The 26,849-nt window shown below is 37.7% G+C and overlaps 1 protein-coding gene across 1 annotated transcript in view; it reads left to right on the top strand.

Moving 5' to 3' along the window:
• The window catches only part of Ndufa7 (NADH dehydrogenase (ubiquinone) 1 alpha subcomplex, 7, 14.5kDa), a 72,697-nt gene extending 54,179 nt beyond the window's left edge, over positions 1 to 18,518 (top strand). Inside the window, 1 exon segment of the mRNA NM_001172327.1 lies at positions 18,375 to 18,518. Within this exon segment, the coding sequence (NP_001165798.1) occupies positions 18,375 to 18,432 (58 nt within the window). The 3' untranslated portion in view covers positions 18,433 to 18,518.
• Positions 18,519 to 26,849: the final 8,331 nt, after the last annotated feature.

The raw sequence follows: 26,849 nt of genomic DNA, 5'->3' as shown, positions 1-26,849 counted from the left end.
TCTTTCTATACGTAATTGTTTCTGATACGTAATTATTTCGAAAAAAATGTTTCCGTGAGAAAGGAAATAAATAATACCTAGCAAATAACGCTCGCTTCGCTCGCTATTTACATATTGATTAAAATGATATTCAATCATTTGATGTGTTATTATTAAAGATACTGTTAAATATGAGATGTATGGTCGATGATAATTTATTTTTGTAGAACGTTTTAGAAATGATTCAATTAGATTGTCAGATTGAAAAATTTCAATTAATCAAAAAGCATGATTTCAAAAATGCATCATAAGAATTAACTATACTGCCGAGTGTAAATGAATCTATTTAATACAACCAACATTTTATAACAGTAGTTATAACTACTAGTTTCAATACATGTATATTTAAATAAGGTTTTTACTATTTAAAAATAGTATATTACAATACGTGTGATCTAAATACCGACTATTGCACGACGTGTATTAGTACCCAAGCGAACAAGGATGATAAAACTACGTGCACTATAGGCTGTTTAGTTCACGAGTATCATATTCAATTTTATAGCACACTTGCTTAAATCCGGCAAGTCACGTTTATTCGTGATTTAGGCACGTCACGCTCGGGCAGGCGGGCCCTAACTTCATGCCGTGCAAAGCACTATTATTTAGGTCACATGTATCATAATGTATTATTTAATTATAATAACAAACATAATAAGCGATTCTTATAATTTTAAGTAAATTTATAGCACGCAAACCTCAGAATGTCAACTTTATTGTCGATTCTGAGATTGTCGTGTTATAAAATATCGTATAAGACAGTTGTAGGAGGTGTTTTTCTACCTTGCTCTATTTTCGCACTTGCTTCGCAAAAAACCTTGAGCAAGGTAGAAAACCATCTCTCACAGCAGTGTCATAATATACTAATTATATATATATATATATATATATATATATTGCAACGATTAAAATTTCATTTCAATACGTTTTGACTTTTTTTCCTGATAAATTATCAATTTCACGGTCAGATTATGATTTTTGCCCGGGGCATCAAGTAAAATAGCTACAAGCATGGCTCTCCCACATGACATCACTCACACACGCAGGAGGCAATGCGATACGTAGCGCAGTATGTTTAAGTCAGCAGTAGTGGGGACACTTGGCTCGTTACCCGAAGAAGCCACGGCGAGAAAGGCAGTGTCTACTTTAATTGTTGTTCTATGTATGTGTAGCTAGTAGTAAAAAGCTCCATGCGTCAACGTTATTCGTGCTCACAGAAATGACCTATAATATTAAAAAATGAAGAAAAATAACAAGAAAAGCATATTGAATCGATGTATAGTAATAGGAAAAAAAAGATAGAGGACATAAATTTGCAAAAAACAAACAAAGGATTAATCGAACCACATTTAATGAAAATATTATTAAGTTAAATTATATTGGTAAATTAGATAATGAATGTAATAAAGCAAAACATTTTAAAGGAGAAATATCCTATGATAAAAAATACAATCATTGTTGTCATAAAAATAAGGATATTCTTGATGATAACACATCATATCCTCCATAATTGAAAGATCTATTATTTCAAAATAATTCAAAAAGTATTAATTAAAAAAAAAATTAGAGGTTACAATAATTCATTTGCATTTGCCATTTTTGGGTCTAAATTAGTATACTTTAATAATCTGAGGCCACAAGTATTAAAAATATGTGGACAGGTATATCAGAGTTCATATTCATTACATCCGAATGAAAACGAAGACCCGAAATATGGTCAATTATATATTATTGACAATGATATTGCAAATAACTGTGAAATTGATAAACCCGATTCAAACATATTAGAATTTTTATGTACTTTTTGTCTTTAAACAGTCCTTATGCAAAAGCATATAAAATGATATATGAAATAGAAAATGAAGAAAATATTAAAGCTCATAATAATAATATAACACCTCCTGAAATAGTAATGACATTAACACGTGATAATCATACAGAGAATAAATCATATTTCGCAAAATATAATAAAGTTGCTGTTGTATATATAGGAAATGATGGCGAACCTCCGTTTGATCAAGATATACGTATTTATCAAAAAACTGAAAAACTACAACAAATAAATATTTTCAGTAAACATTTTGACCTGATGACATATCCTTTGATATTTCCTTTTGGTGATCCAGGATGGCAACCTTATATAAAATGTACAAAAAATGAATATAAAAATAATAATATACCTACACTACAGTTTTATTTATATAGATTAAGCATACGTGATGAATTCAAACTTTATTTGAATTTGAAAAATTTATCACAACAATTCATTGTTGCTGTTTGGACAAGGATCGAAGGATGTCGATTATAGTACTTACGTACTCACCAAGCACAATTATGAACTGAAAGGTATAAAGGATTAATGGATTACGTTTCCAATCGGGCAAATATTGATAATCCTCGAATTGGAAAAATAGTAATATTACCATCATCTTATATAGGTAGCCCTAGAGCAATACAATAAAATTATTTAGATTTATTTAATGACCCAACTACAAGTCGACGGAAAACCAGATATTTTTATAACAATGACATGTAATCCAAATTGGAAGGAAATTTAAGAGAATTTATTACCGTATGAAACCACAATAGATCGTCTTGATTTAATCTCAAGAGTCTTCCATGAAAAAGTTTAAATTTTAAAAACCGAATACTCAAAAATAATATTTTTGGTAAAGTTAAAAGTTATGTTTACGTAATAGAATTTCAAAAAAGGGAATTACCACATATTTATATGTTATTATGGTTGCATAACAATGATAAATTTCGAGATACTGATCAAATTGATTCTATCATAAGTGCTGAAATACCAAATGAAAATGAATATCCAACATTACACAATATAGTAAAAAATAATATGATACACGGTCCCTGTGGATCACAAAATAAAAATTGTGTTTGTATGAATGAAAATAAAACACGTCGTACTAAACATTTTCTTAAACCTTATGTCAATCAAACCCACTATAATCCCTGATGGTTACCCTTCTTACCGACGAAGAAAAAATAATAAAATTAAGTTTTCAAAACATAGAATTGCAGATAATAGTTTTGTCGTACCGTATATTCCATATTTATTATTACTTTTAGAATGTCATATTAATGTAGAAATATGTAGTACGATTAAAGCTATGAAATATTTGTTTAAATATTTTCATAAAGATCCTGATACAGCTCTTGTGAAATTTGCAAAAGAACATAATCCAGGTAATGAAGACAATGTAAACGAAAATAACACATATAAATATGATGAAATATCACAACATCTCTTCACCCGATATATATGTGCACCTGAAGCTATACATCGCATATGGGAATTTTTACCACATGAGCAATCTTATGGAATTAAAAAATTAGCTGTTCATGAAGAAGATTAACAATATGTTTATTATCAAGAAGGATGTGAACACTAAATGATTGATAAAAATGTCGATACTACATTGTCATCTTGGTTTAAATTTAATAAAGAAAATGCAACGCAATATTTATATCACGAAATTCCGTAACATTATGTTTTTGATAAAAATAAACAAACAAAAGAAAAAAATTTATAAAACCTTTGATTAGTAAGATGTATTTTGTAAATCCAAATAAGCGTGAAGCATTTTTCCTACGACATGTATTATTACATATATGTGGTGCAAAATCATTTGCGGATATACGTACTATAGATAGAATTATTTATGATAAATATGAAAATGTTTGTATATCAAGAATTATTATTAGTACTGATGAAGAATGGAATAAATGTTTGGCAAAAGCTGCAGTATTCAAGTTTTGTCAAAATTTATGTGTGAATTATTTGCGTACCTTCTTGTATTACAAAGACCTATTAATACTTTAGAATTATACGATAAATATAAATGTCTCTTTATGGACCCAAAATTACCCAAAATTCAAGCAGAAGAAAGAGCTTTGAAAAACATTGAAAGTATTTTATTATTACATGGGGTGAGATTAAATTATTTCCATATATCTAGTATCGAAAATAATTACGATGATAAAGAATACAATAACGAATCACAAGTATGTAATGATGGTGAAAATTTAGAAACATTAATTAATTCTTTGTCTTCCGATCAAAAAAAATGTATGATCTAATTATTAATGCTACAATTAATAGTATAGGAAATAAATATTATTTTATCGATGGTCCAGGTGGTAGTGGTAAAAGTTATAAACTGGTTTAACAATTAGCCATGCGAAAGAGAGAGAGAGAGAGAGAGAGAGAGAGAGAGAGAGAGAGAGAGAGATTTAGATATTGTTTATTAATTGACTAAGGACTCAAGGTCCAACATAGTCGGTATCAAAGCGATTACATGGCAGATTAAAACTGACGCTGAAAGTAGCACGGCTCGCAGGCCGCTATATACAGATATACCTATACACACACATATATATATATATATATATATATATATATATATATATCCATATATTATATAGTTATTTTGGCTATACTCCCCCCCCCAGACTCCCTTCACAACTCCCTTACTTGGCCCCCCACAAAAAAATCGTAAAAATCTTTCATTTTCATGTTATTTTTAAAAATTAATTCGGGAGATATTGAATATTTGAAATTTGGTGCAAATGTTTATGATTTTTTGCTATGGGATTCTTTTTAAAACAGTCAAAGTTTCGATGTGTGATTTAACCAATTTTTTATTTCTATCAGAATTTAATCTTTGTTTAACATCTACCTGATCATCATGTATATAAAATTTACTATGTTTTGGAGTATTGCTATTATCAAATTTCAAAGTACTTGGAGTTACTTGACTATCAAAATGGCATTAAAATAATTGGAAAATAGTAAATTGTGCAACAAGAGGAGAAAATAACCTATGTCAAGCGTGGGTGAGGTGTTCAGCACGACTGAAAGTCAAGGGCGCTGAAGGCGTCCGAGACGTAGACGAGTGCTGAAAACACCTAACCCGAGTCTGATATAGCTTTTATTCCCGTGTTACACACCGTGTTTTTCCAACAAGGGCATGAAAGGGACTTCTTTTATGCGTGAAAGTTGGGTAGGTGTTAAGTGACGAAGTTCCTGGATAAATTATTTAGAAACATTATATAAAAATTACACAAAGGCAGTAAAAAGAAGATCCAGAAACTTCGACGCTTAACTAAGCCTCGAAGGAATGTACCCGAAACCAAAACAAACTTCTCTTCCCTCGGCTGAAGCGCGCGTGCACAGCCGACGCTGCAGTTTAGCCGTTGACCATAGTATTAGGCCCATAAGGCCTAATGCGTAAGACAAAGAGCGTGGCTAGGCTGAAGTAATAAGAGAGGAGAAATAAGTAGCCCGCGTGGAAGAAAGCTTCGACTCTCTCTCAAGCATCACCTCCCCCGAAACGCCACTCCAGAGTGTGCGCTCCTAGAGAAAATACGTTAATTTTAAGAGTTTAGATTTTGAGTAATTTGCCTTTGAGAAATTCAATAAGTTTTGTTTCATTTGAGTGTCTGATTTAATTTGTCTTTTGATAAGTTGATAATAAACATCACTGCAATCCATGTGTTGAGTTTTGGAAAATAAGTCATTCAGAATACAACCAATTTTGAGCCATCCTCCGTTTTGTTAAAACATCTTGCCAAAAAGGAGATCTAAACCCCGCAATCTTTTCCGAGCAGTCATCCCAGTTTTTCTGTGCATCCTTTCGGGTTAAATTATTTCTCAAATTCCAGAAGTCCACAGAAGAAAGTAAGTAGCATTTAATTCAATATTTCTGAACTTTGACATTTCGGTTAAATCAAACAGTTCTGCCTCGACAAATTAGTGTTCTCACTGATCTCCCCCGTATGGGGGAGTAGCTAAGCGCCCACGTTTTAATAATATTTCATTGTTAGCTGGTGGAATCGGTTCTAGCCTAACAGTAGGAGATCGTGCATTTCAAGTCGTGCACAAAAAATTTGAGAAATATTTGAGAAATTGAAAAAAAAATAAAAAATTTGAGAAAATTTGAAAAATGGGTATGAACACGCTTGGGATGTACGATTTTCTACGCTACTGTTAGGCATGAAAAAAGGCCAATTTCATGCGCGTGTTGGGAAAAAGCATATTTTTAATCTAATATATTTACTAAAAAATCACACAGAAACTAAAATGGGGGGTTGGCGAAAGCGAACAGTGGGGCAAAGCCCCACTATCTTGTGTGCGTATGTGTGTGTGTGTGTGTATGTGCCTGTGTGTGTATGTATACACAAAATAGTTGTTTAAAGCCAAGGTGAGATTCAGCCACCCCTCGCCCCCCTCACCCTCCCTCAGCCCCCCCCCCTCAATATAACGTTAAAACGTTTGAAAAAAACATTATTTTTGACTCTTGAAGCCCCCCTCACCCCCTTCGCCCCTCCTCATTGGCATCCCCTCTGCCCCCCCCCCCTCAGTCATACTTCATTCAACATTTTTAGTAATAATATTAATTATTATATTAAAAGTCCTATTTTTTCACGCTACCCATGAGGTAAATTGAAGAGAGCGTTTTGTTTCTGATGACAAAAATTTTAATGTTTTAGAATTAGATAATAATATATAATTTCATAGTAATTTCAATAAGCAATAATAATTATATATAACTTTAATGTATTTTATGTAACACGCGAACGATTTTCGCGTTTTTCGTACCTATTAATAGGGACTAAAGTGACTCTTTTTTGACCGGCGGGCAAAAAAGTTATTTTAGCGGGCAATAAAAACGTTTATTGCCCGCATATTCAAACAGCGGGCAATAATGGCCTTTATTGCCCACAATTTTTTTTTTGTAATTTAAAAAAAAGTTGATTTTGATAAATTTGTATTATTTATTTATTTTATATAATGTTTGAACACGGCAAGAGCACGGTTGCCGTGTCAAAAAATAGTCACATCAGTCCCTCTTAACACTTACGAAAAAACGCGAAAATACGTCCGCGCGTTACATAAAATATGGTGTGCGCCAAGGGCTAAGTGGGCTTTTTGGCCTCGTGGATTTTTTAGTACTCGTCTGCGGTGGATTTTGCAGCACTCGGCCTAAAAAAGCCCACTTTACGCCCTTGGTACACAGTATACTATTATTCGTGTATTTTCAATACTTGATTCTGTAACAAGCAGTCGCGAATTCATGAGACACTGCGCGTAAAAGTAGACTATTTCGGACTTGCGACCAGTAAACACACGTGCGCGGAGACCAAACTAAAGTTTCTCGGTAAACGTATCGTGTCGAAATCCAACATCCGAGCAATCAACTCCCATGGCTGGCACCTTCGATCTCAGCTTGACGTCCAGAAGCAGCTATCCAGGAGCCTTTCGAGAAGCGGAGCAGCAGGAGTGGCTAGGAGGGACGCCTCCTCGACCGGATTCTGTTGTTTGACCTTAGTCACCAGAGATCGTGCTTGACGCGTGCTTCGCATCTCCGTATATCTCACGAATTTCTTCACGCGACCATTAAGACGCGGAAGCCGAGATTTGTGCCACCGAATCCTTGGCTCGTCTACTGAACATCGTCCTCTCGCGCGACTATTGTAACCAATTAAAGTGATCAATATATGCAATTATTCTATTCACAAGTTGCGCTTTTTGCTGTTACGAACCCCGTCCTTCCTATCTCCTGTTCGCGGACTCGACAAGGTTAGATTGGGATATAACCGCGGCATCGTCGTCGCCGTTGGTAGCCGAGCAACTCTGTACGCGGAGAAAGCGCGGCGAGCTTCACTTGCCATGCATTTTGTATACGCGAGTGACTTGACTGCATTGCACGGAGTCGTCATTGCACCGACAACTCACGTCCGTAGGCGACTCCAGCATCATCGAGGGATAGCCGTGGCGGAGCATCTCAACAAATAGAGAAACTGCTTGGTGACTCTGCGGCATCTTCGTGGCCGCCGTGTACAAGGCCAGTTGCCCCGTTACAAACTGGCGCCTCAACGTTGCAGGTAACGAGCAAGAGCGTCGGAGTAGGTGGGCGTTAAAATAAATTCGAATAAATTCGTGTAGCGAGAAGGAAGAATTAGCTCGTCTCGTGAAAAAAACGAAATTTAACCGTAGCGCAAATGACCGAAGCAGAGATGATGGTGGCTCTGCTATTCATATTTACAAACATAGCCGCAGAATAAAGCGAGAACAATAAAGATAAGTAGCAAAGCTAAGAAGAGTTCTATACGGCGGCGACAAGTTGGTACGGCACGAACAGGCGATTCCAACAACGGACGCAGAGAGACGATACCAAGGCGCGCACGGGCCCGTGCGCAATTTTGTGACATGTCTGGGAGGCATGATAAAAGAAATAAGGCCACAACCAAGCCTGAAAAAACAACTAGACATCTTACATAAAAATCTAATGACAGAACTGCAAAAGTTGACCCCTTATATGAACTGCCACGACTGGGACAATTTCCAAGGAAGCCAAAACTGTACTGGCGAGCGGGCAAGAGTATCGCGTGCCACCACCACTGGAGCAAACTCTACAAGCATCGCTTGCGTACGTCTCACCGACGAAACGCAAACAGCCTTGCGCCGCAGCTGCAAAGTGGTATAGACTATTACCGGAAAATTACGCAACGTTAAATGAGCCTTTGACTCGGCTGACAAAGAAAGATCAGCCGTTCGTTTGATAAAAGCTCTTATCGCCTTGGCTCCAGTACTGCACTGACCGTGCTTCGATCAGCAGTTTGTCATACAAACCGATGCAAGTGATACAGCGTTGTGTTGACGCAGTGCATAGACGGATTGAGTACTTGAATTCGCTAGCAGAGAGGAATTACACGGTCAGCGAAAGAGAATGCTTGGCCATGCTATTCGTCATACGCAAGTTTCACCAGTACATCGAAGGTTATAAATTTAAAGCCTTAACTGATCTGTCAGCTAAGCTGAGTAGAACAGCGCGCGCCACCAAGTTTCATGGAAAAATGTGTGGTGCAAAGGCCTTGGAAATGGGTAGCCGGAGATATCATGGGCCCCGTGCCGAAGTCTGCTAAAGGCTACGAGTACGCACTTATCTTCCATGGTTTGTTTACTTGATGGATAAAGTGCGTGCCACTTTGCAAAGCAATACTTTCCGCACTCGAGGAGAGAGTGATTTTAATATTCGGTGGACCCAAAGTGTTTCACTCGGATAATGGTACCAAATTCAAAAACAAGAAAATAAACGAGTTCTTGGCAGATCAAGGAATTTACCACTCATACTCGCCGCTATATCACCCGCAGGTGAATCCAGTGGAGCGAATAAACCGCACTGTCAAGAAATAAATTTCCACGTTTACTGAAGATAATCATCAAGCATGAAACGAATATTTCAACGAGATAGCGTTCTCCCTCAACATCGCAGTGCATGAATCTACGGGGGCCCGCAATGATGAATTTCGGCAGGCAGCCGAAAATATCGGCATCTTTTAGAGGGAAAGAAGATCAAGAGGCTGCACAGTAGGAGGTTGTGGAAGCGTAGCGAAACCGCCTTGCCAAGCTGACAGCTCTGCACGAGCGTGCAAAGGCCCTGTCCGGCAAGTCGCAGGATCGCCAGGCAGCATTTTTCGATGCCCGCCGACTAGCGCCAACTTTCAAAGTTGGCGACGTCGCTAATAGGAGACACGTATTGTTGTATACGGCGGAAGGCATCACGGCAAAATTGGCTTTTCCGTACATAGACCCATATACGATAACGGCCCAAGTCGACTCGAATACATACGAGCTGACCGATAAAAATAAAAGAGTGGAAAAGCTAGTGTCGGCCAAAGAAATGAAGATCTTTTATGACAAAGACGACGAAGAGGGGGATGACGATGAGTCTCGATCACAGGGGGATGCTTAAGAGGTGTAGGCAATGAGCGACCTCCCAGAAGCGTGCGAATCCGAGTCTGAGCTCAAGCCGACAGACGTAGTGGCGGGAGAGAAAAGCGAGCAACGGCCCGGTAAATATGGGTCGACATTTGCGGTGGCGGAGAGAAGTGGGGGGCCCCTAATCGGAGCTACCCCGAAACCCTCTCACTGCCCGCGCGGGCGACCTCGAAATAGTAATGGCTAGCGTGCCGACGGCGAATTAGCAGGATAGAAGGCGTAATCCCGGCCCATCTAACAAGCCAAATCGCAATTGTTCTTAATGAAAAAAATCGCAAAATACTTCTACGATAATTTCCGTTCCTGTAGAATTGCTTATTTGATAACGCGTTACATACCCTATAAGAAAAATAGAAAAAGTTACAGCATTAGTTTGATAATCTATAAGATGCTTAGGACTCCTTCAAGTTTCTAAAATGCCGATTAAGTGTTGATGATTTATAAAATAAGGATCTAAAATTTATATTTTATCAGTTTAGAGTTCAGAGATCCAAAATCAGCAAGTATATATTCTTTTTTTTCTTCTTTCTTTTTTTTCTTGCAGTTTTAGAGATTTTAGTAAACATTTTGATTATTACATTATTCAGTCTTAAACGAGAAATGTGTTACAAGTAGACAGCATGGATGATAAAGCAGAATCCACAATAACAACACCTGATGATGGGTATACTTCTCCTAAGACTAAGCATACAATAAAAGCCAGGACTAGGCAAGTGATACAAATCAATTTAATTCAAAGTACATTGAAAGAAGGATACATACCCAAGATTAAAGTGGGAAATGAACACATATTGCTGGAATAAGGAATAGTGACCAATTACAACAAGACGTGTAAAATGATGGCAATTAATACAAGCAAAGGAGACATTACCATAGAATTCGGCCCAAAAGAATTAATACCATTTGAGACTGAACCCAAATGATGAAGTAGTACTAAAAAGAATCAAAAGACCAAAAATGGTAAAAGAATCAATTAGAAGAAGGCATTTCAATAAAAAAGAATTAAAAATGGTCGATCGGATCATCGAAGATTATCTAGACCTCTTTTTACTGCCTGGAAACAATTTGTCTTGCACCGACATGATACAGCACCACATACAGATAATACCTGTAAACATAAAACAATACAGACATTTACCCAAACACAGACAAGTGGCAAGAGAAAGTGTAGAAAGAAAGCTAACAGATAAAATAATTCGAGAATCGAACTCACCATGCAACTTACTAATATGGAGTACCAAGAAACCAGACAGTCATGGGAACGGAATATGGCGAAAGGTAATAGACTGTAGAGAACTTAACAAGAACACAATAAGGCACGCGTTCCCTTTACTAAATATTGTCAATATTATGGATCAACGGATTTTTTAATTTTTGAGCTCGCAAGCGGTTTCCAACAGATACTGATGGCACCAAAGCATTGTTATAAATCAGCATTCACAACCTTAAACGAACATTATAAATTCACCCACCTACCAGAAGGTTTAAAAAACGCAACTGCAACTTTTTAGTGGTTAATGAAAAGTTAAGATACTGAGAGGATTACACAAAACATAGAGATGTTAGTTTATTTAGACGACATAATAGTATACCGCAAGGACCTGCAAGAACACGAACGAAGAATCAGAAATCTCATGGAAAGACACAGACAAGCAAAACTCGTGTTGCAACGAGACAAAATAGAATTTTTCAGACGAGAAATAGTATTCTTCAGACACATCATAAATGAAAGAGGCATTGAACCAGTAAGAAGGTTAAAGCAATAGCAACAATGCCCACTCCCAAAAATGCCAAAAATATAAGGCAGGTACTAGCAATGTTTAGATACTACAGAAAATATATCAGAAATTTTGCAAGAATAGCCCAAACACTGCATGACTTGTTAGAGAAGAATGTAAAATTTAAATAGACAGAGGAATGTAAAAGAAGTTACTGACAACTGAGAGAATGCCTATGAGAGAACCCATACTGCAATTTCCATATGTCGACAAAAAATTTACATTGACTACCGACGTTTCAGATTACGCAATAGAAGCAGTTATAAGCCAAAAGAGGGACGGGTTTGATCATCCAATACAATAGCTTTCTAGAGCACTTAATAAAGTCGAAAGAAACTACTCAACCACTGAGAAAGAATGCCTAGCATTTATATGCGCTTTTTATCAGTTTAGTATCAGTTCATTAATAATAGAACCATTGTCAAGCCACGTACCAGAGTATACTTAGTGATGGAAGCAGAAATTAAACATAGAGGAAGGGGTAGGCTTAAAAACAAATAAAATAGCACCAAAATTAGACCACCGCGCCGTAGCTTAGAGAACACAAGCGCTAATCAAAATTACCAGCACCCAGCTTTAAAGCATAAATTGCCGGGACAGCAACTAGAAAGCAGAAAAAAACAAAGAAAACAGAAGAAGAATCAACCACGCTTACTAATTTTCCTAGCGAGACTCATTCTCTTTAACCGACAACGAATACATGACCATAAGTACCATTGCGATAGACATGAGCGCCATATCTCAGACAGAAAAGAGATAAAGAGTCAATCGAGAACACATCAATCAAAACAAATTTAAGGAAACGAGAAACAAAGAAATCAGCAAGAAATTTGAAGAAAGCCTAAGAAGATATAAAACAATTAGGACCACTACTGAATCAGGCACAGAGATAGGGATACATATGATGTTACTTTCCACTTTTCGGATGACGATGATGTACTGGTTGACATTATAAGATAAAAATAGTAAATCTACGTGAAGGATTCATAAACCTATAGAAAGCAGTGAAAGACAAGGGAATCAAAAGTTCCCAAGTGACACCAAATAGGTATATAAGAGATGAATTAATATAAGGACACATCATAGAACTGATACATGAATATTTTCACGTGAGCTATATTAGAGTAACTATGTGTTATGGAAAAGTCAAATTACCAGCTAAAAGATACAGGATGCAAGAGATAATTATGCAATTGCCCACCTCTATGACAGTCTAGCACGACACAACGGAATAAATCAAACCTATCAGAAAATCAGGGAGAGGTATTACTGGCCAGAAATAAGAAATGATAGCCAAAACTACATGAAAAGATGTGACATGAAAAGAAGTGCCAAAAGCAAAAAATAAAACAATTTAAAACATGAGAACCCATGCTAATTACCGACACCACCATAGAGGTGTTTAACAAAGTCTCCATCGACACTGTAGGACAATTGAGAACTCAAAGGAAACTGCCACTTGTTGACAATGTAATGCAACCTAACAAAGTATTTGATTGCAATGCTGATAAAAAATCTGCATACCACAACGATAGCAGATGCGTTTGGCCAAATATCTATTCTGCAAATACGGAGCACCCAAAACTCTTAAAATTGTTTAAACAAACCACCTAACGACGTCAGGATACAGACCACAGAAAGCAAGATATGTATATGATTGGAACCACTTAGCACTATTCGTGACATTCACCTATAACACCAGTGAATATTCGGCCACTGACTTTGCCCCTTTCGAATTGGTTTACAGGTAAATAGTTTGTTTTCTTTTAAAAACACCGTCAGACGAGAAATTACGAACTTATAACTCGTATATGCGAGAACATATAGGAATAAACCGCTAAAAATAGTCAAATTCGTAGGTAGGAAGAACGTGATCTTAGAATACCCTAACGGAAAACGGGTAAGAAAACATATAAACGAACTAAAAAGTGTAAAAAGCGATTCCAAAAGCGAAAATTCAAATGATTTATCTAATTGATACAATACTTACAGGATAACCATGTTATCAATAATAATTTCAATATTATACGGGAGCGCAACTGCACAATTAATTATAATAATCCTCCTCTATTATATTAAAGAGCTTTACGTACCCTTGTGCCATAAAGCATCTCATATCTTTTCTCAATTAACATCCTCTTACTCTATATATTTGATTATATTAAAGGGTTTAAACTACCCGTGTGCCGTGAAGTCTCTCATATTGTTTTCCAAATACTTGATATCCTCTATTATATCAAAGAGTTTAACGTACCCTTGTGCCGTGAAGCCTCTCATATCTTTTTCGTGCAAAATTTCAAACAATGATTGAAAAGCGCCGCTTCCATGTAAAATTTAAGTAAGTCGCGTCATCTTTAGCTGCGTATAATTCGAAACACACTCTGCGAGCCTACGTCACTGACGTATCTGTTCGAGGCGGAGCCCGCAAAATGAAAATTAGAGAATTTTCTGCCGTTGCAATATATATATATATATATATATATATATATATATATATATATATATATATATGTATATATATAAACCTTAATATTGGTGAAAGCAAGAGTCCGATCCGGATTACGACCACCAAAGAATTCATTAAGATACTTTACGGAGATACCGTTTTATAGTGCAGAAGTTCCTGTATGGGTACCAGAATGGCAGAGACCCTGTATGTTCGGCTAGAAATAAAGATATCCATAAATTTGTGCTAAAATGATTAAAATTCATATTTAAAGCCTGTGGCAAAGCTTATGAATTGCTTGGAGCATTTAAAAAAAATTACAGAGGTTGCAAAAATCAAAATAAATAACGTCACTGCAGAAAGAATTGTTCCTTAATGTCCATCCTTGACTAAAAATTCAAAGCTTAGTGATAAATTATTCAAATACATGTTTGCTTATTGGAATAAATTATATATATATATATATATATATATATATATATATATATATATATATATATATTGTAACGAGGTACGAAATCGGGTAGATTCGGGGCCTCGCGTATAAGTCGGACAGGGAGATAGCTTCCGGCCATAGGTGCGAACGCGTCAGCTCTTGTGTGTGAGACTGGCTACATCGAGCGTCGACCAATAGCGTGCGAGAGAGTGAGAGTGTGTGTGAGATCGCGAGAAGAAGACGTCCAAGTCAACTCCAGCTACGAGAAGCAAGGACGACCCGGCCTATCGATCAGCGGCCAAACGAGAGGACGTCGGCTCCAGCGAGTGAGCCAGCAACACCACCGGCGCAGAGTGTGTGTGAGTGTGTGGTGTGCCCTTACCGAGAACGGCGACTGCGAGTAAGTAGGGCTGAGCCTTTTTTCTGTATCACATCAGCGGTAGCAGCGGCTACAGTTTTGCGACTTGGTGCAGCGACACCGAGTAACGGCCTTCTTGTTCGCGCGCGTAAGCTTCGCGAGATACTCTCCAAGTCGAGTCGACATTGAGGTAACTCGGCGCACGTTTGGATAGAGAAAATATTGGCCGCACAATATATGATTATTTTATTTGATTTTAATCGGAATTAGATTTATTTTCCCGGCTTGTTCTCTCCCGTTCCGTACGTCCTCATCGCGAATACCGCCGCCTCCGCGGGCGTTGCAACTAGCGGTTGCTACGCAAAACGGAGAAGCCGGCTCCGCACAGGAGAGTGCGGAGAGGTAGCACACGTGCGAACACGACTTTCGCGAAGCAGCTCTAGCAGCGAGCTGCGTTGCAACGCGGGTAAATCACGGACGTTGAAAGAGTTCTTCATCGCACCGAGAAATTTTGATCCAGTTGAATATCACCGAGTTTTCCCCCGAAAGCGAACCCCGTTCTATATATATATATATATATATATATATGGGTGGTTCTATATATATATATATATATATATATATATAGAACCACCCATATATATATATATATATATATATATATATATATATGGGTGGTTCTTTCTCTGTGAACTCGAAGATAGAAAAATTTTAATTTTTGCCTAAACTGTATATGTTATATATGTTGTACCTGAATTTCAAAAAAATTTTCAGCGCGATTCCCTCATTTGGCTTCGAGTTCTAGCTTGTCAAAGTTGAGGTTTTAAGAAATTTTTGCATTTTTTGCCTATTTTCAATGATTTGTAGCTCATAAGGGATGCAATTTTTAACTAAAACTACCTAATACTTTTTTTTGTGAAATTTTCTAAATGTTTTTTGAAGCCTTATATATATATGTTAAGGCTACCTTATTTGGTACCAACATGTGTTTGCATCGGTAAACATGAAATTTACTAGGTTATAAGTGTCAAATTTGCATGTAAAACCACTTATTAGCCATTTTATCGCGTTTGTTTTCTACATAACTTCTAGTAAAAGGTCAGGCCCATTCTGAAACTTACAGCTACTTTTTTACTATAAAAAGGTATCTTTTTACTGTATTGAGGTTGTCGGAGTCCAGATCAGACATTCAGATTTTTATATTTTAAGGTTTAAAATGCATATAAGGTAGCTTTAACATATATATATATATATATATATATATATATATATATATATATATATATATATATAGGGCTTTAAAAGTATTTTTATTGAAAAATTCAGAAAATTTCACAAAAAAAAGTATTTAGGTAGTTTTAGTTAAAAATTGCATCCCTTATGAGCTACAAATCATTGAAAATAGGCAAAAAATGCAAAAATTGCTTGAAACCTCAACTTTGACCAGCTAGAACCCGAAGCCAAATGAAGGAATCGCGCTGAAATTTTTTTTGGGAGTCAGGTACAAAATATAAAACATATATAAACACTTTGGGCAAAAATTAAAATTTTCATCTTCGATTTCACAGAGAACCACCCATATATATAATATTTATAATATTTATAAATTTCTATAAATATTTATCAATATTATTCGAAAAAAATCTGCCATTTGCGGGCAAAAAAAATTAAAAAGTCCCGCTACTTAGAGAAGCGGGCGCTTTTCAATATTTTTTGGTCGCTAAAATTTTTTTTTGTCCGCCGCACAGTGGGAGAAAATGGACAAAATTCGAGCCACGCGTCATTTTTAATCGTAGAGCCATGATTTTTTTTTAAACTCTTTAAAAAAGCATCAAGTTTAAGCTACAGGTGCGGAAATTATTGTATCACCTTCCCCTAAACCCATGCGACCCCTAGAAGCCACTCCTACCAAACCACAAGCAGTCTAACTCATCTATCCCAGGGAACAGCGAGTTAAATCGCTTTATTTTTTCATAAAATAATTAAGCCACACACCATAAGCCAGCTAATAACCTAAATACCTACCCCTAACCCGCTTAACCCCTAGAAACCACCCCTACCAAATCACAAGCAGGCTAACTAGCCTAACCCTGGGAACAGCGAGTTAAATCGATTAATTTTTTCTAAAAATAATAAAAACCCACTCCACAGGCCAGACCGGAAACACGCAGAATCGTATAACCACGTAATTCAAGACATTATTACAAGTAAATTAGTCACATTATTTGTTAGCTGTAATTGGTGAATGAACTGCTATTAGTCATCTGCGTTGAAACAGATTTTTGTATGTATTATACTATAGTCTAATAAATTCAAAAAGTAAACATTTAGCCATCAAAAAATCCTATGATCAATATTTGTATTTATTATACTACAATCTAATAGATTCAAAAATAAACATTTAACCATCAAACACTCGTATGATCAATAGATTTAATTATATTAAATTATACTATAATATAATAAATTCGAGAAATCTTCAAAAAATTCTGATAGACTTTCAACGTATTTTTTTATTTAATCTAAGAACTTTTTCTTCAGTAAATTTTTTTCTAAAGTCTATCATTCGCAAGTAAAAATTTTTCTTTCAAAATTTAAACTGTGACACTGAAGTTTAAGTCTCGAGGACACGATTTCTTCGCTCTAAACATTAAATCTTAAATGATTTCAATGTGAAAAATTGACATGAATAAAGATTTTTTTTTAAACCATGTTTTATTGCTTGTGGTTTGGTAGGGGTGGTTTCTAGGGGTTAAGCTGGTTAGGGGTAGGTATTTAGGTGATTAGTTGGCTTCTGGTGTGTGGCTTAATTATTTTGAGAAAAAATAAAGCGATTTAACTCGCTGTTCCCTAGGATAGATGAGTTAGACTGCTTGTGGTTTGGTAGGGGTGGTTTATAGGGGTAGGGGGTGAGTGGTTAGGTGGTTAGCTGGCTTATGGTGTGTGGCTTTATTATTTTAAGAAAAAATTAAGCGATTTAACTCGCTGTTCCCAGGGTTAGGCTAGTTAGCCTGCTTGTGGTTTGGTAGGGGTTGCTTCTGGGAGTCGCATGGGTTTAGGGGAAGGTGATACAATAATTTCCGCACCTGTAGCTTAAACTTGATGCTTTTTTAAAGAGTTTAAAAAAAAATCATGGCTCTACGATTAAAAATGACGCGTGACTCGAATCTTGTCCATTTTCTCCCACTGTGCGCCGGTCTGAAAAAAGTTACTTTAGTCCCGCTAAATAGGGCAGAAAAACGCGTAAATCGTGGTTGTGTTACAAAAAAGTTATTACAGCTTATAATTCTTCATAAAGAAAGGATTCGATGCGTGATGTTCCAAGGCGCAATTTATTTTACTTTAAGTGCCCTTGATTCACGCCATTAATCGAGTCAGCCCCTAAACGAGCTTTGAAGCCGTTCTAAATAAAAGATTTGAACTGGTCCGTTACATTTTGAAAATTTATGATTTTATCTGATAACCTATTTCACAATAAATTTAAATCTATTTCAAGTAATTTTTTTTTTTTTCAGCAAAGAAATAGAAGCAGTAAAGAATTTTTCTCCAGGAAAAGTGTATCAACCTAATTGATGTGTCTAAACGTTATTTAAAACAATATGATAGTGACATAAGTAGAGTTAGAATAAAGTTGAGCTGGATTATAAAAAGCACACAAAATGAAATCATTTGTTTTTTTAAATGTCTAGATTTTTTGCGCAATAATTTGAGCACACATGTGTGCACATACACACATATGTATATGTGTATGTATATATAAGTATTTAAATAAAAAAATGTTTTATGGCTATATAAATATTATTTTTAGTGTTGTAAATATCAAAGCAATGCATTATGTTAAATTTTCTGCTGCAATAATTTTAAATTTGAAAATTTAGTCCGATAGTTTTCATTTTTCCATGAAAAAGAAAAGAACATAATCACTATGGTTGGATCATTAGTTTCCGAGATACCACGAATCTTTTATATTGTTCCAGCTGCGCTGGTGCACCGCGCGGTGCGCATACGCCCCCTCTTGCTTGGTTTCGCGTCAATTCCATGCTGCCCCATTTTTCAATAACTTTACTTAAATATTAATATATTTTCTTTCAAACGTATGAGGCTATAGTCCAACTCTTAATATAGACTACCTGTATATTTGAGCCCTTAATAATAATAAACTATTTTATATTTTAGAGACCAAAGTGATAGAAGAACGTTTCATACCAATTTTGAGTCTTTTTTATACATTAATACTCAATTTATTGCATATAAACCAATAATTATGGTGGAAACTCAGGATTTTGCAAAAGTTTTATGCGCAAAGTGTTAAGACTGAACTAATCCAAAATAATTTGGACATACATCTTGACCCGTGTTAAACAAAAGTTAGTGTTTTTTATTACAATTCATCCGTAATAAATCAAGAATTCATTAAACAATAAAAATCTTTAAAATACTCTGTAATTTAATAATATTCATAATCAAACAATTTGTTCTAGAACAAATACCTCAACCAAAAAATTCTAACTTCTTCTCGAAATGTTCCAAAGAATAAGAATACATGTCAAATTTTTTTAAATGATTGATAAAAATCTTTTACGTAAGGAATTTTTTTTGAAGTAAAAAAAAAGTTACTAGAAAAATCGCGTTCAAAATTTATTTCATTGCTTTCTCCTAGAGGAAGCTTCATAATAGTAAAATTTTCAGTTTCGCTCAAACTTCGTAGAAACAGATTTGAAGGTTTTAAGCGTTCAAATCATGCGTTTTAGAAAATGTCCGTGTGTGTGTAGAAACCAAGGGCATGATCGTAATAACATCTCCAAAATTAAATTTAAAAAATTTATGACAACTAAAAACGATAATATCTATTTGCTGTTAAAATTTTAAACTTTTTTGATGACTAGTTTTCAAGCTAAAAATCGAAAACTAAAAAATATAGATTTTCTATGTCGTACGATTACAAGAGTAAAAAGGCTTTATTTAAGTTAAAATTTTGAAAAAATATCTTTTGACCACCTCGGCTAGATTTTTTTTTTGCATCTTATGAAACCATCCTCTATTATATTAAAATGTGTCTGATTGTCTCCGTCTATAAGTTCACTTCATCCCCAAAACTACACCTCTAAGGGGTAAACAGGATGTTGACTAGAAGTAGACCGGAAGTAGATCGGAAGTAAACCGAAAGTCAATCGGAAAAATCGGAAGAAATACAAAATGTCATGGAAGTGACCAAAAATAACCAGCAATGAACCAAAAATATACCAAAAATGAACAGGAAGTGACCAGAATGATGTATATTTGCTGAAGTACTTCAAAGGGGTGAATCGGAAATTAATCAATAAATTAATAAAAATTTTGAAAAGTATTATTCACAAACTGTAAATAATGTTGAAGACTTTAATATATATATATATATATATATATATATATATATATATATATATATATATATAAAATGAAAAAAATTGCAAAATACTTGTACGATGATTTACGTTTGTGTACAACTGCTTATATTTAATGAAAGAGTACATAACCTAAAAGAAAAATAAGAAAACACATGAGAGTGAATAATGTAATAATCAAAATGTTCTATAATCGAAATCTACTAAAATCTCTAAAACTGTAAGAAAAAAAAAGAATCTATACTTGCTGATTTTGGATCTCTGAACTCTAAACTGATGAAATATAAATTTTAGATCCTTATTTTATATACCACCAACACTTAATCGGCATTTTAGAAACTTGAAGGGGTTTTAAACACTTTATAGATTATCAAACCAATGCTGTAACTTTTTCTATTTCTCGTATAGGGTATGTAACGCGTTATCAAATATAAGCATTTCTACATGAACGGAAATTATCGTAGAAGTATTTTGCACTTCTTTTCATTAAGAATGATTGCGATTTGGCTTGTCGAGTGAATTCTGGCAATAAAAAGTCGATTTTGGTACACTGTGCGCCGTCACGCGGTCATGCGAAAGAATGAGATGCTTGAATGCAGTGAATTGGGATATCAGGTAGTCAATTAAGAACACACAGGATATAAAAGAAACGAGGTACTCATTATTCCCTTTAGCGATCATTTCTTCTACATCTTCTTCTTTCCCCTAGTTCTTCTTGCGGTTCCGTAGGATCTCTGCCAAGATCTTCTTGCGTGCGGCTCGCTCCGAGCATTGATGCGACCGCTTCACGCCCGGGTGGCCACAAATGTAGCATCTTGGCTCTTCCTCCCTCTTCTGCCGGAACTAATTCGCCGTCGGCGCGCTTGCTGTTACAATTTTTCGGGGTAACTCCGTTTACGGGTCCCCCACTTCTCTCTACCACCGCGGATGTCGTACTCTATTTACTGGGCCGTTGCTCGCGCTCGCGCTTCTTCCCGCCACTACGTCCGTCGGCTTGAGCTCAGACTTGAGTTCGCACGCTCCTGATGGGTCGCTCATCGCCTTTATCTCTCTGATTTAAGCAGGCTTGTTGGGGTGGCTTGAAAAGGCTGGGCGGAGGGAGGCGCGGGCATTGGCTTGTTGTACTGCGCAGCCGCTGGTGTCTGCAGAGCTCGCTCTCTGGAGAAAGGAGTGGAGAAGGGCCTGATCGCAGGCAAGAAGAGCAGGCGGCGAGACAGCAGGCAGGCAGGCGAAGAGGCTTGCTGAGGTTCCTTATCCTTGGCTTCTTCGTTGCCTAGAGAGCGGACACTGCTCAGACCTCTCTAAGTCGACTCTTGGATCGAGTCTGAACGAGGGAGGGCCGCCAAACCCGGTGTAGGCTACACCACCCAGTTTGTTAGAGGGGTGAGGAGGGGGGGGGGGTAGACTCCAAGGAGTCTTTTGTTTTTGAGTTATTACGGGGCCAATCCCAAATAGGGATCAGTCCACTCAAAAATGACTAAGAGGCGCGGAGCGCTTTAGTCGGAGGTCGTAAGATCGACCGCCGTTGTAACCATGGATTCCGGTCAAGTCTTCTCCTCTACCAAGGGCGCCTTCCCTAGTGAGAGCGGCAGCGGGGCCTTGAGGAGCTCATTAGAGATAATCCTCGGCTTCCGGCACTGTCCTGGAGGTCTGGGAGCGGTCGGCCTCCGCTTCGTCGGGGACGACTTCCCTGCTGGCGGCGTCCTCTTCCGCGGAGAGATGCAGGCAGTTTTGCGTGGCGCTGGTTGCGCAGCCTGCTTAGCCGCTATCCTCCGACTGATGATCTGCGGCTTCGTTGGCGGAGCTACAGCTGCTGGAGCTTCGGCTGCCCGGATATGCAGGAGGATGTCCCGGAGGTCCAGATCGGTCGTGGGCTGTGCTGGTATATCTACCAGCTGCAGGTGTTCAGGCCACTCGACGTTCAGCAAGTCGAATGACGATTCCAGGGTGTTTAGCCTCTGCTGAGGCGCTAGAGCGGTGAGTCTGAGCGCTGTTGTGCTTGCGCTCTGGTGCTGGCTCGGTCCGAATGGCATCGTCGGCGGTTGGAGGCTTCCGATGCTGGCGTCGCTCTAGAGCGAGCGCTCAGTTGGCCCTGGCGAGCAGTAAGTGCATTAAGTCGCACTCAGCCCGCAGCTCCTGAAGGGCTTGGCGGTCCGTCTTTGACATGCATAGAATCAGCTCTGGAAAGTGCTGATTGGAAAAGGGGTAAAGAAATACACGAGGTATTTTCTTTAAAACAAAAATCAGATTTATTGCGTTGGAGTGTACTGTGTAAGTAGCCTAGGCTCTGTGCTGCCACTTCAGACGCGGTCTGATGCGGGGAGGGAAATGCCTCGGCCTGGAATCCGGTCTGCTTATATGCTCTTCGAGGCGCCACTCCGCTTTGGGGAGTACGGCAGCCGCCTAGCGGCCGCGTGCGGTACTAGTGGTGCGGCGGGCGCGTTGCGGCGCATGCAGCGCTGTCAGGCAAGTTGCGGGTATCCAGGGGCTTATGCTAGAGAGAGCCTGCGGGTGGGTTATAACATCTCAAGCATCCGCCGGTGATCGAGACTTATCGTCGTCCCCTCCTTCGTCCTCTTTGTCATATAAGATCTTCATGTTTTTGGCCGACACTAGCTTTTACACTCTTCCTTTTTATCGATCAGCTCGAATGTATTCGAGTCGACTTTGGCCGTAATCGTATATGGGTCTATGTACGGAAAAGCCAATTTTGCCGTGATGCCTTCCACCGTATACAACAATAAGTGTCTCCTATTGGCGACGTCGCCAACGTTGAAAGTTGGCACTAGTCGGCGGGCATCGAAAAATGCAGTCTGGCGATCTTGCGACTCGCTGGACAGGGCCTTTGCACGCTTGTGCAGAGCTGGCAGCTTGGCGAGGCGGTTTCGCCACGCTCCCACAGCCTCCTACTGTGCAGCCTCTTGATCTTCTCTCCCTCTAAAAGATGTCGGCATTTTCGGCTGCTTGCCAAAATTTATCATCGCGAGTGAAGCCCCAGTAGATTGATGCACTGCGGTGTTGAGGGAAAACGCTATCTCGTTGAGGTATTCGACCCATACTCGATGATCATCTTCAGTAAACGTTGAATTTTCTTTCTTGACAGTGCGGTTTATTCGCTCTACCAGATTCATCTGCGGGTGATATGGCGGTAAGTACAAGTGGTGGATTCATTGCTCTGCCAAGTACTCTTTTATTGTCTTGTTTTTGAATTCGGTACCATTATCCGAGTGTAACACCTCGGGTGCACAGAATCTCAAAATCACTCTCTCCTTCAGTGAAGCAAGTATGTTTTGCCGTTGGCTTTGCAAAGTGGCACGCACTTTATCTATCAAGTAAACAAACCATGGAAGATAAGTGCGTACTCGTGGCCTTGGCAAGTGAAGCTCGCCGCGCTTTCTCCGCGCACAGAGTTGCTCGGCTGCCAACAGCGACGAAGATGCCGCGGCTATATCCCAGTCCAACCCTGTCAAGTCCACGAACAGGAGATAGGGAGGACGGGGTTCGTAACAGCAAAAAGCGCAACTTGTAAATAGAATAGTGCATATATTGATTACTTTAATTGGATACAATAGTCGCGCGAGAGGACGGCGTTCATTAGACGTGCCGAGGATTTGGTGGCACGAATCTCGGCTTCGGCGTCTTTATAGTCGCGTAAAGAAATTCGTGAGATATACGGAGATGCAAAGCACGCGTCGAGCACGATCTCCGGTGACCAAGGTCAAACGACAGAATCCGGTCAAGGAGCCGTCCCTCCTAGCCACTCCTACTGCTCCACTCCTTGAAAGGCTTCTAGGTAGCTGCTTCTGGACGTCAAGCTGAGATTGGAGGTGCTAGTCATGAGAGTTGATTGCTCGTATGATGCTCGTCGACACGATACATTTAACGGGATACTTTAGTTTGATCTCCGTGCACGTATGTTTACCGGTCGCAGGCCCAAAATATTCAACCTTTACGCGCAGTGTCTCACGCGCGCCTCCGCGCATGACTTGGCAACACCGCGCTTGTATGCGGAGCTAACATCGCGCGACTGAACGAGCGAGCGCAATATGAATTTGCGACCACTTATTACAGGATGAAGTATTGAAAATACACGAATAAAATACATCATTGCTCATTGAAATTACTATGAGATTCTACACTAATTTATAATTCTAATACATTAAGATTTTTGTCATCATAGAAAAAAAACTTCTCTTCTATTTACCTCATGGGTTGCGTGGAAAAAATAGAACTTTTAACGTAATGAATAATATTTTTTACTATAAATTTGGGTATTCCTTCGATACAGTCAGTGCATCGGTACCATGATGGTCTGCTTACATTTAAACTTTGCGTAAATTTATGATTTGTCCGACGATTTCCGACCTTTTCTCAGTTAGACAATTATCCTATAATCTGCGTAGCCATAGACCTATACACGAGCATCTGGCGCATTCGAACTTTGGGTTCTATTCGACCTTACCCAGACTAAAGCGTGCCTGGAATTCTCTCCCTTAACGTATCACTGTCATTGAGCAATTGTCGGAATTTAAAGTGAATCTCAAATCATTTGTATCGGCATTTAGTTAGGTAACTTGATTTATATTATCTTGTTGTTTTATATTGTTCGTTCTATACAATATTTTATGAAAAAAAAAATAAATGTTGAATAAAGTAACTGAGGGGCGCTGAGGGGGGACAGAGGATTGGCCAATGAGGGGGGGGGGGTGAGAGGTGGCAAGGGGGTAAGGGGGGGCTTCATGAGTAAAAAATAACGCGTTTCTTGAAAAGTTTTAACGTTATTTTGAGTAGGCGCTGAGGGGGGCTGAATCTCAAAACAACTTATAGAGATGGATATACTTTTTTTAACACACACGCATACACACACACACATATATATATATATATATATATATATATATATATATACGTTAAACTACGACCACCAAAAAATTCATGGAGATACCTTTTTATAGTGCAAAAGTTCCTGTATGGGTCCCAGAATTTTTGGCTAAATATAAAGATATCCATCAATTTGTGCTAAAATGATTAAAATTCACATTTAAAGCCTGTGGCAAAGCTTATGAATTGCTTGGAGCATTCATAAAAAAAATCACAGAGGTAGCAAATATCAAAATGAAGAAAGTCACTGTAGGAGAAAATTGTTCCTTAATGTCCATCATTGACTAAAAATTCAAAGCTTAGTGATAAATTAATTAAATACGTGTTTGCTTATAGAAATAAATTGCGTCACTTGGATCATCGCCAAAAAAATCATAAAACTTGATTTTATTGTTACAAATATGTCTACCAAAGTCGATAAATCGTAAATATATTATATCTTTTACAAAAATGAGCTTAATCATCCACTGACTTTGAGAAATTATGATCCAGTGTATGATTTGTGTTATAATTTTTTGCATTTTATTAGTGTTGAAATATCAAAATATTTAAAATTATGTACAATTCTAATTGTATCTAATACTAAAAATCGCAATAATATATACAACTTATTTTCAAAAATGTTAATAAATATTTAACGCAGTATACAGTTTAATATTAAGCATGGGCTATATAAAAAAACAAATCAATTATTTATTGATCTATTATCTGTGTATATTATAATCTCTAAAAAAAACTTAACCAAAGTAAAAATCAGGTTAGGCGCGTTTGATGTTTTGCGTATCATCATGCATGTCAATAATTTTGTTCACAGTGAAATTAAAGATTAAAAGATAACTGAGATCAATTATAAAAAGTCAAATTTACAATCATATTATTTTATTTATAATACGGAAAACAAAAAATTATTATGTTTAATTAAGGGGTGAGTCGAATGATTGGTATGGAGTGGTCTTATTGTAAGTGTAACTTTTTGCATATTTTATTTGTGTACATAAACTTAAAAAATTCTTATTAAAAGTAAATATTTTAAGTGTAAAAGTATGTCTTTTTTTTTCCATTACCGGCGCAGCCTTTAGGCCTAGCTGCCGGGGGCCTTCCATTACCTCTGTGTGGAAGTAGTGCCTAATCCTATCTCTTATTTTTACCTCACTATGTCCCATACCTATATTTTCCTATATCCCATACCTATATTTTTTCCACCCTAAGAGACTTCTCCGGTGGGACTATATTTTTAGACACACACATGGCTGGTTAAGCCAGCACTCTCTGCCCCCGAGAGGGCATTGGGTCCGTCGTTCAGTGTAGCTTCCCCTGGAGAAGGTCCCGTATTAGATCAGCTCCACACCGATAAGGCTGGCGCTTTCTACCTAATGCATGAGGTTGGCTACCTTGATTCCTGCCTTACCTTCGGTCCCTACCACTGTTTCGCATTTGCCCAGGCCTACGCCTGTGAGACAGGGAAAACCCGGAATTACACTAAAGGAAAATTCCGTGGAAAAACCTGCCTAAAAACAGCCGGAGTCTTTGGTACTTTTCCCGTTGAAAGTAACTCAGAAAAAGTCCGAGTGACTTCACCGAGAATCAAACCCACGACCCCTTTAGCGAACGTGTTTCGGATGGCTAAGGCGTGCGCCTTAACTAACTGAGCCACGGACGCTCTAAGTGTAAATTATTTGTATCTGAATTCTTAGAGAGAGAGAGAGAGAGAGAGAGAGAGAGAGA

Source organism: Nasonia vitripennis, assembly GCF_009193385.2.
Source record: "Nasonia vitripennis strain AsymCx chromosome 1 unlocalized genomic scaffold, Nvit_psr_1.1 chr1_random0002, whole genome shotgun sequence".
NCBI classification, from domain to species: Eukaryota; Metazoa; Arthropoda; class Insecta; order Hymenoptera; family Pteromalidae; genus Nasonia; species Nasonia vitripennis.
Note: the sequence above shows the minus strand (reverse complement) of the source record. Positions and strands in the feature narration are given on the sequence as shown.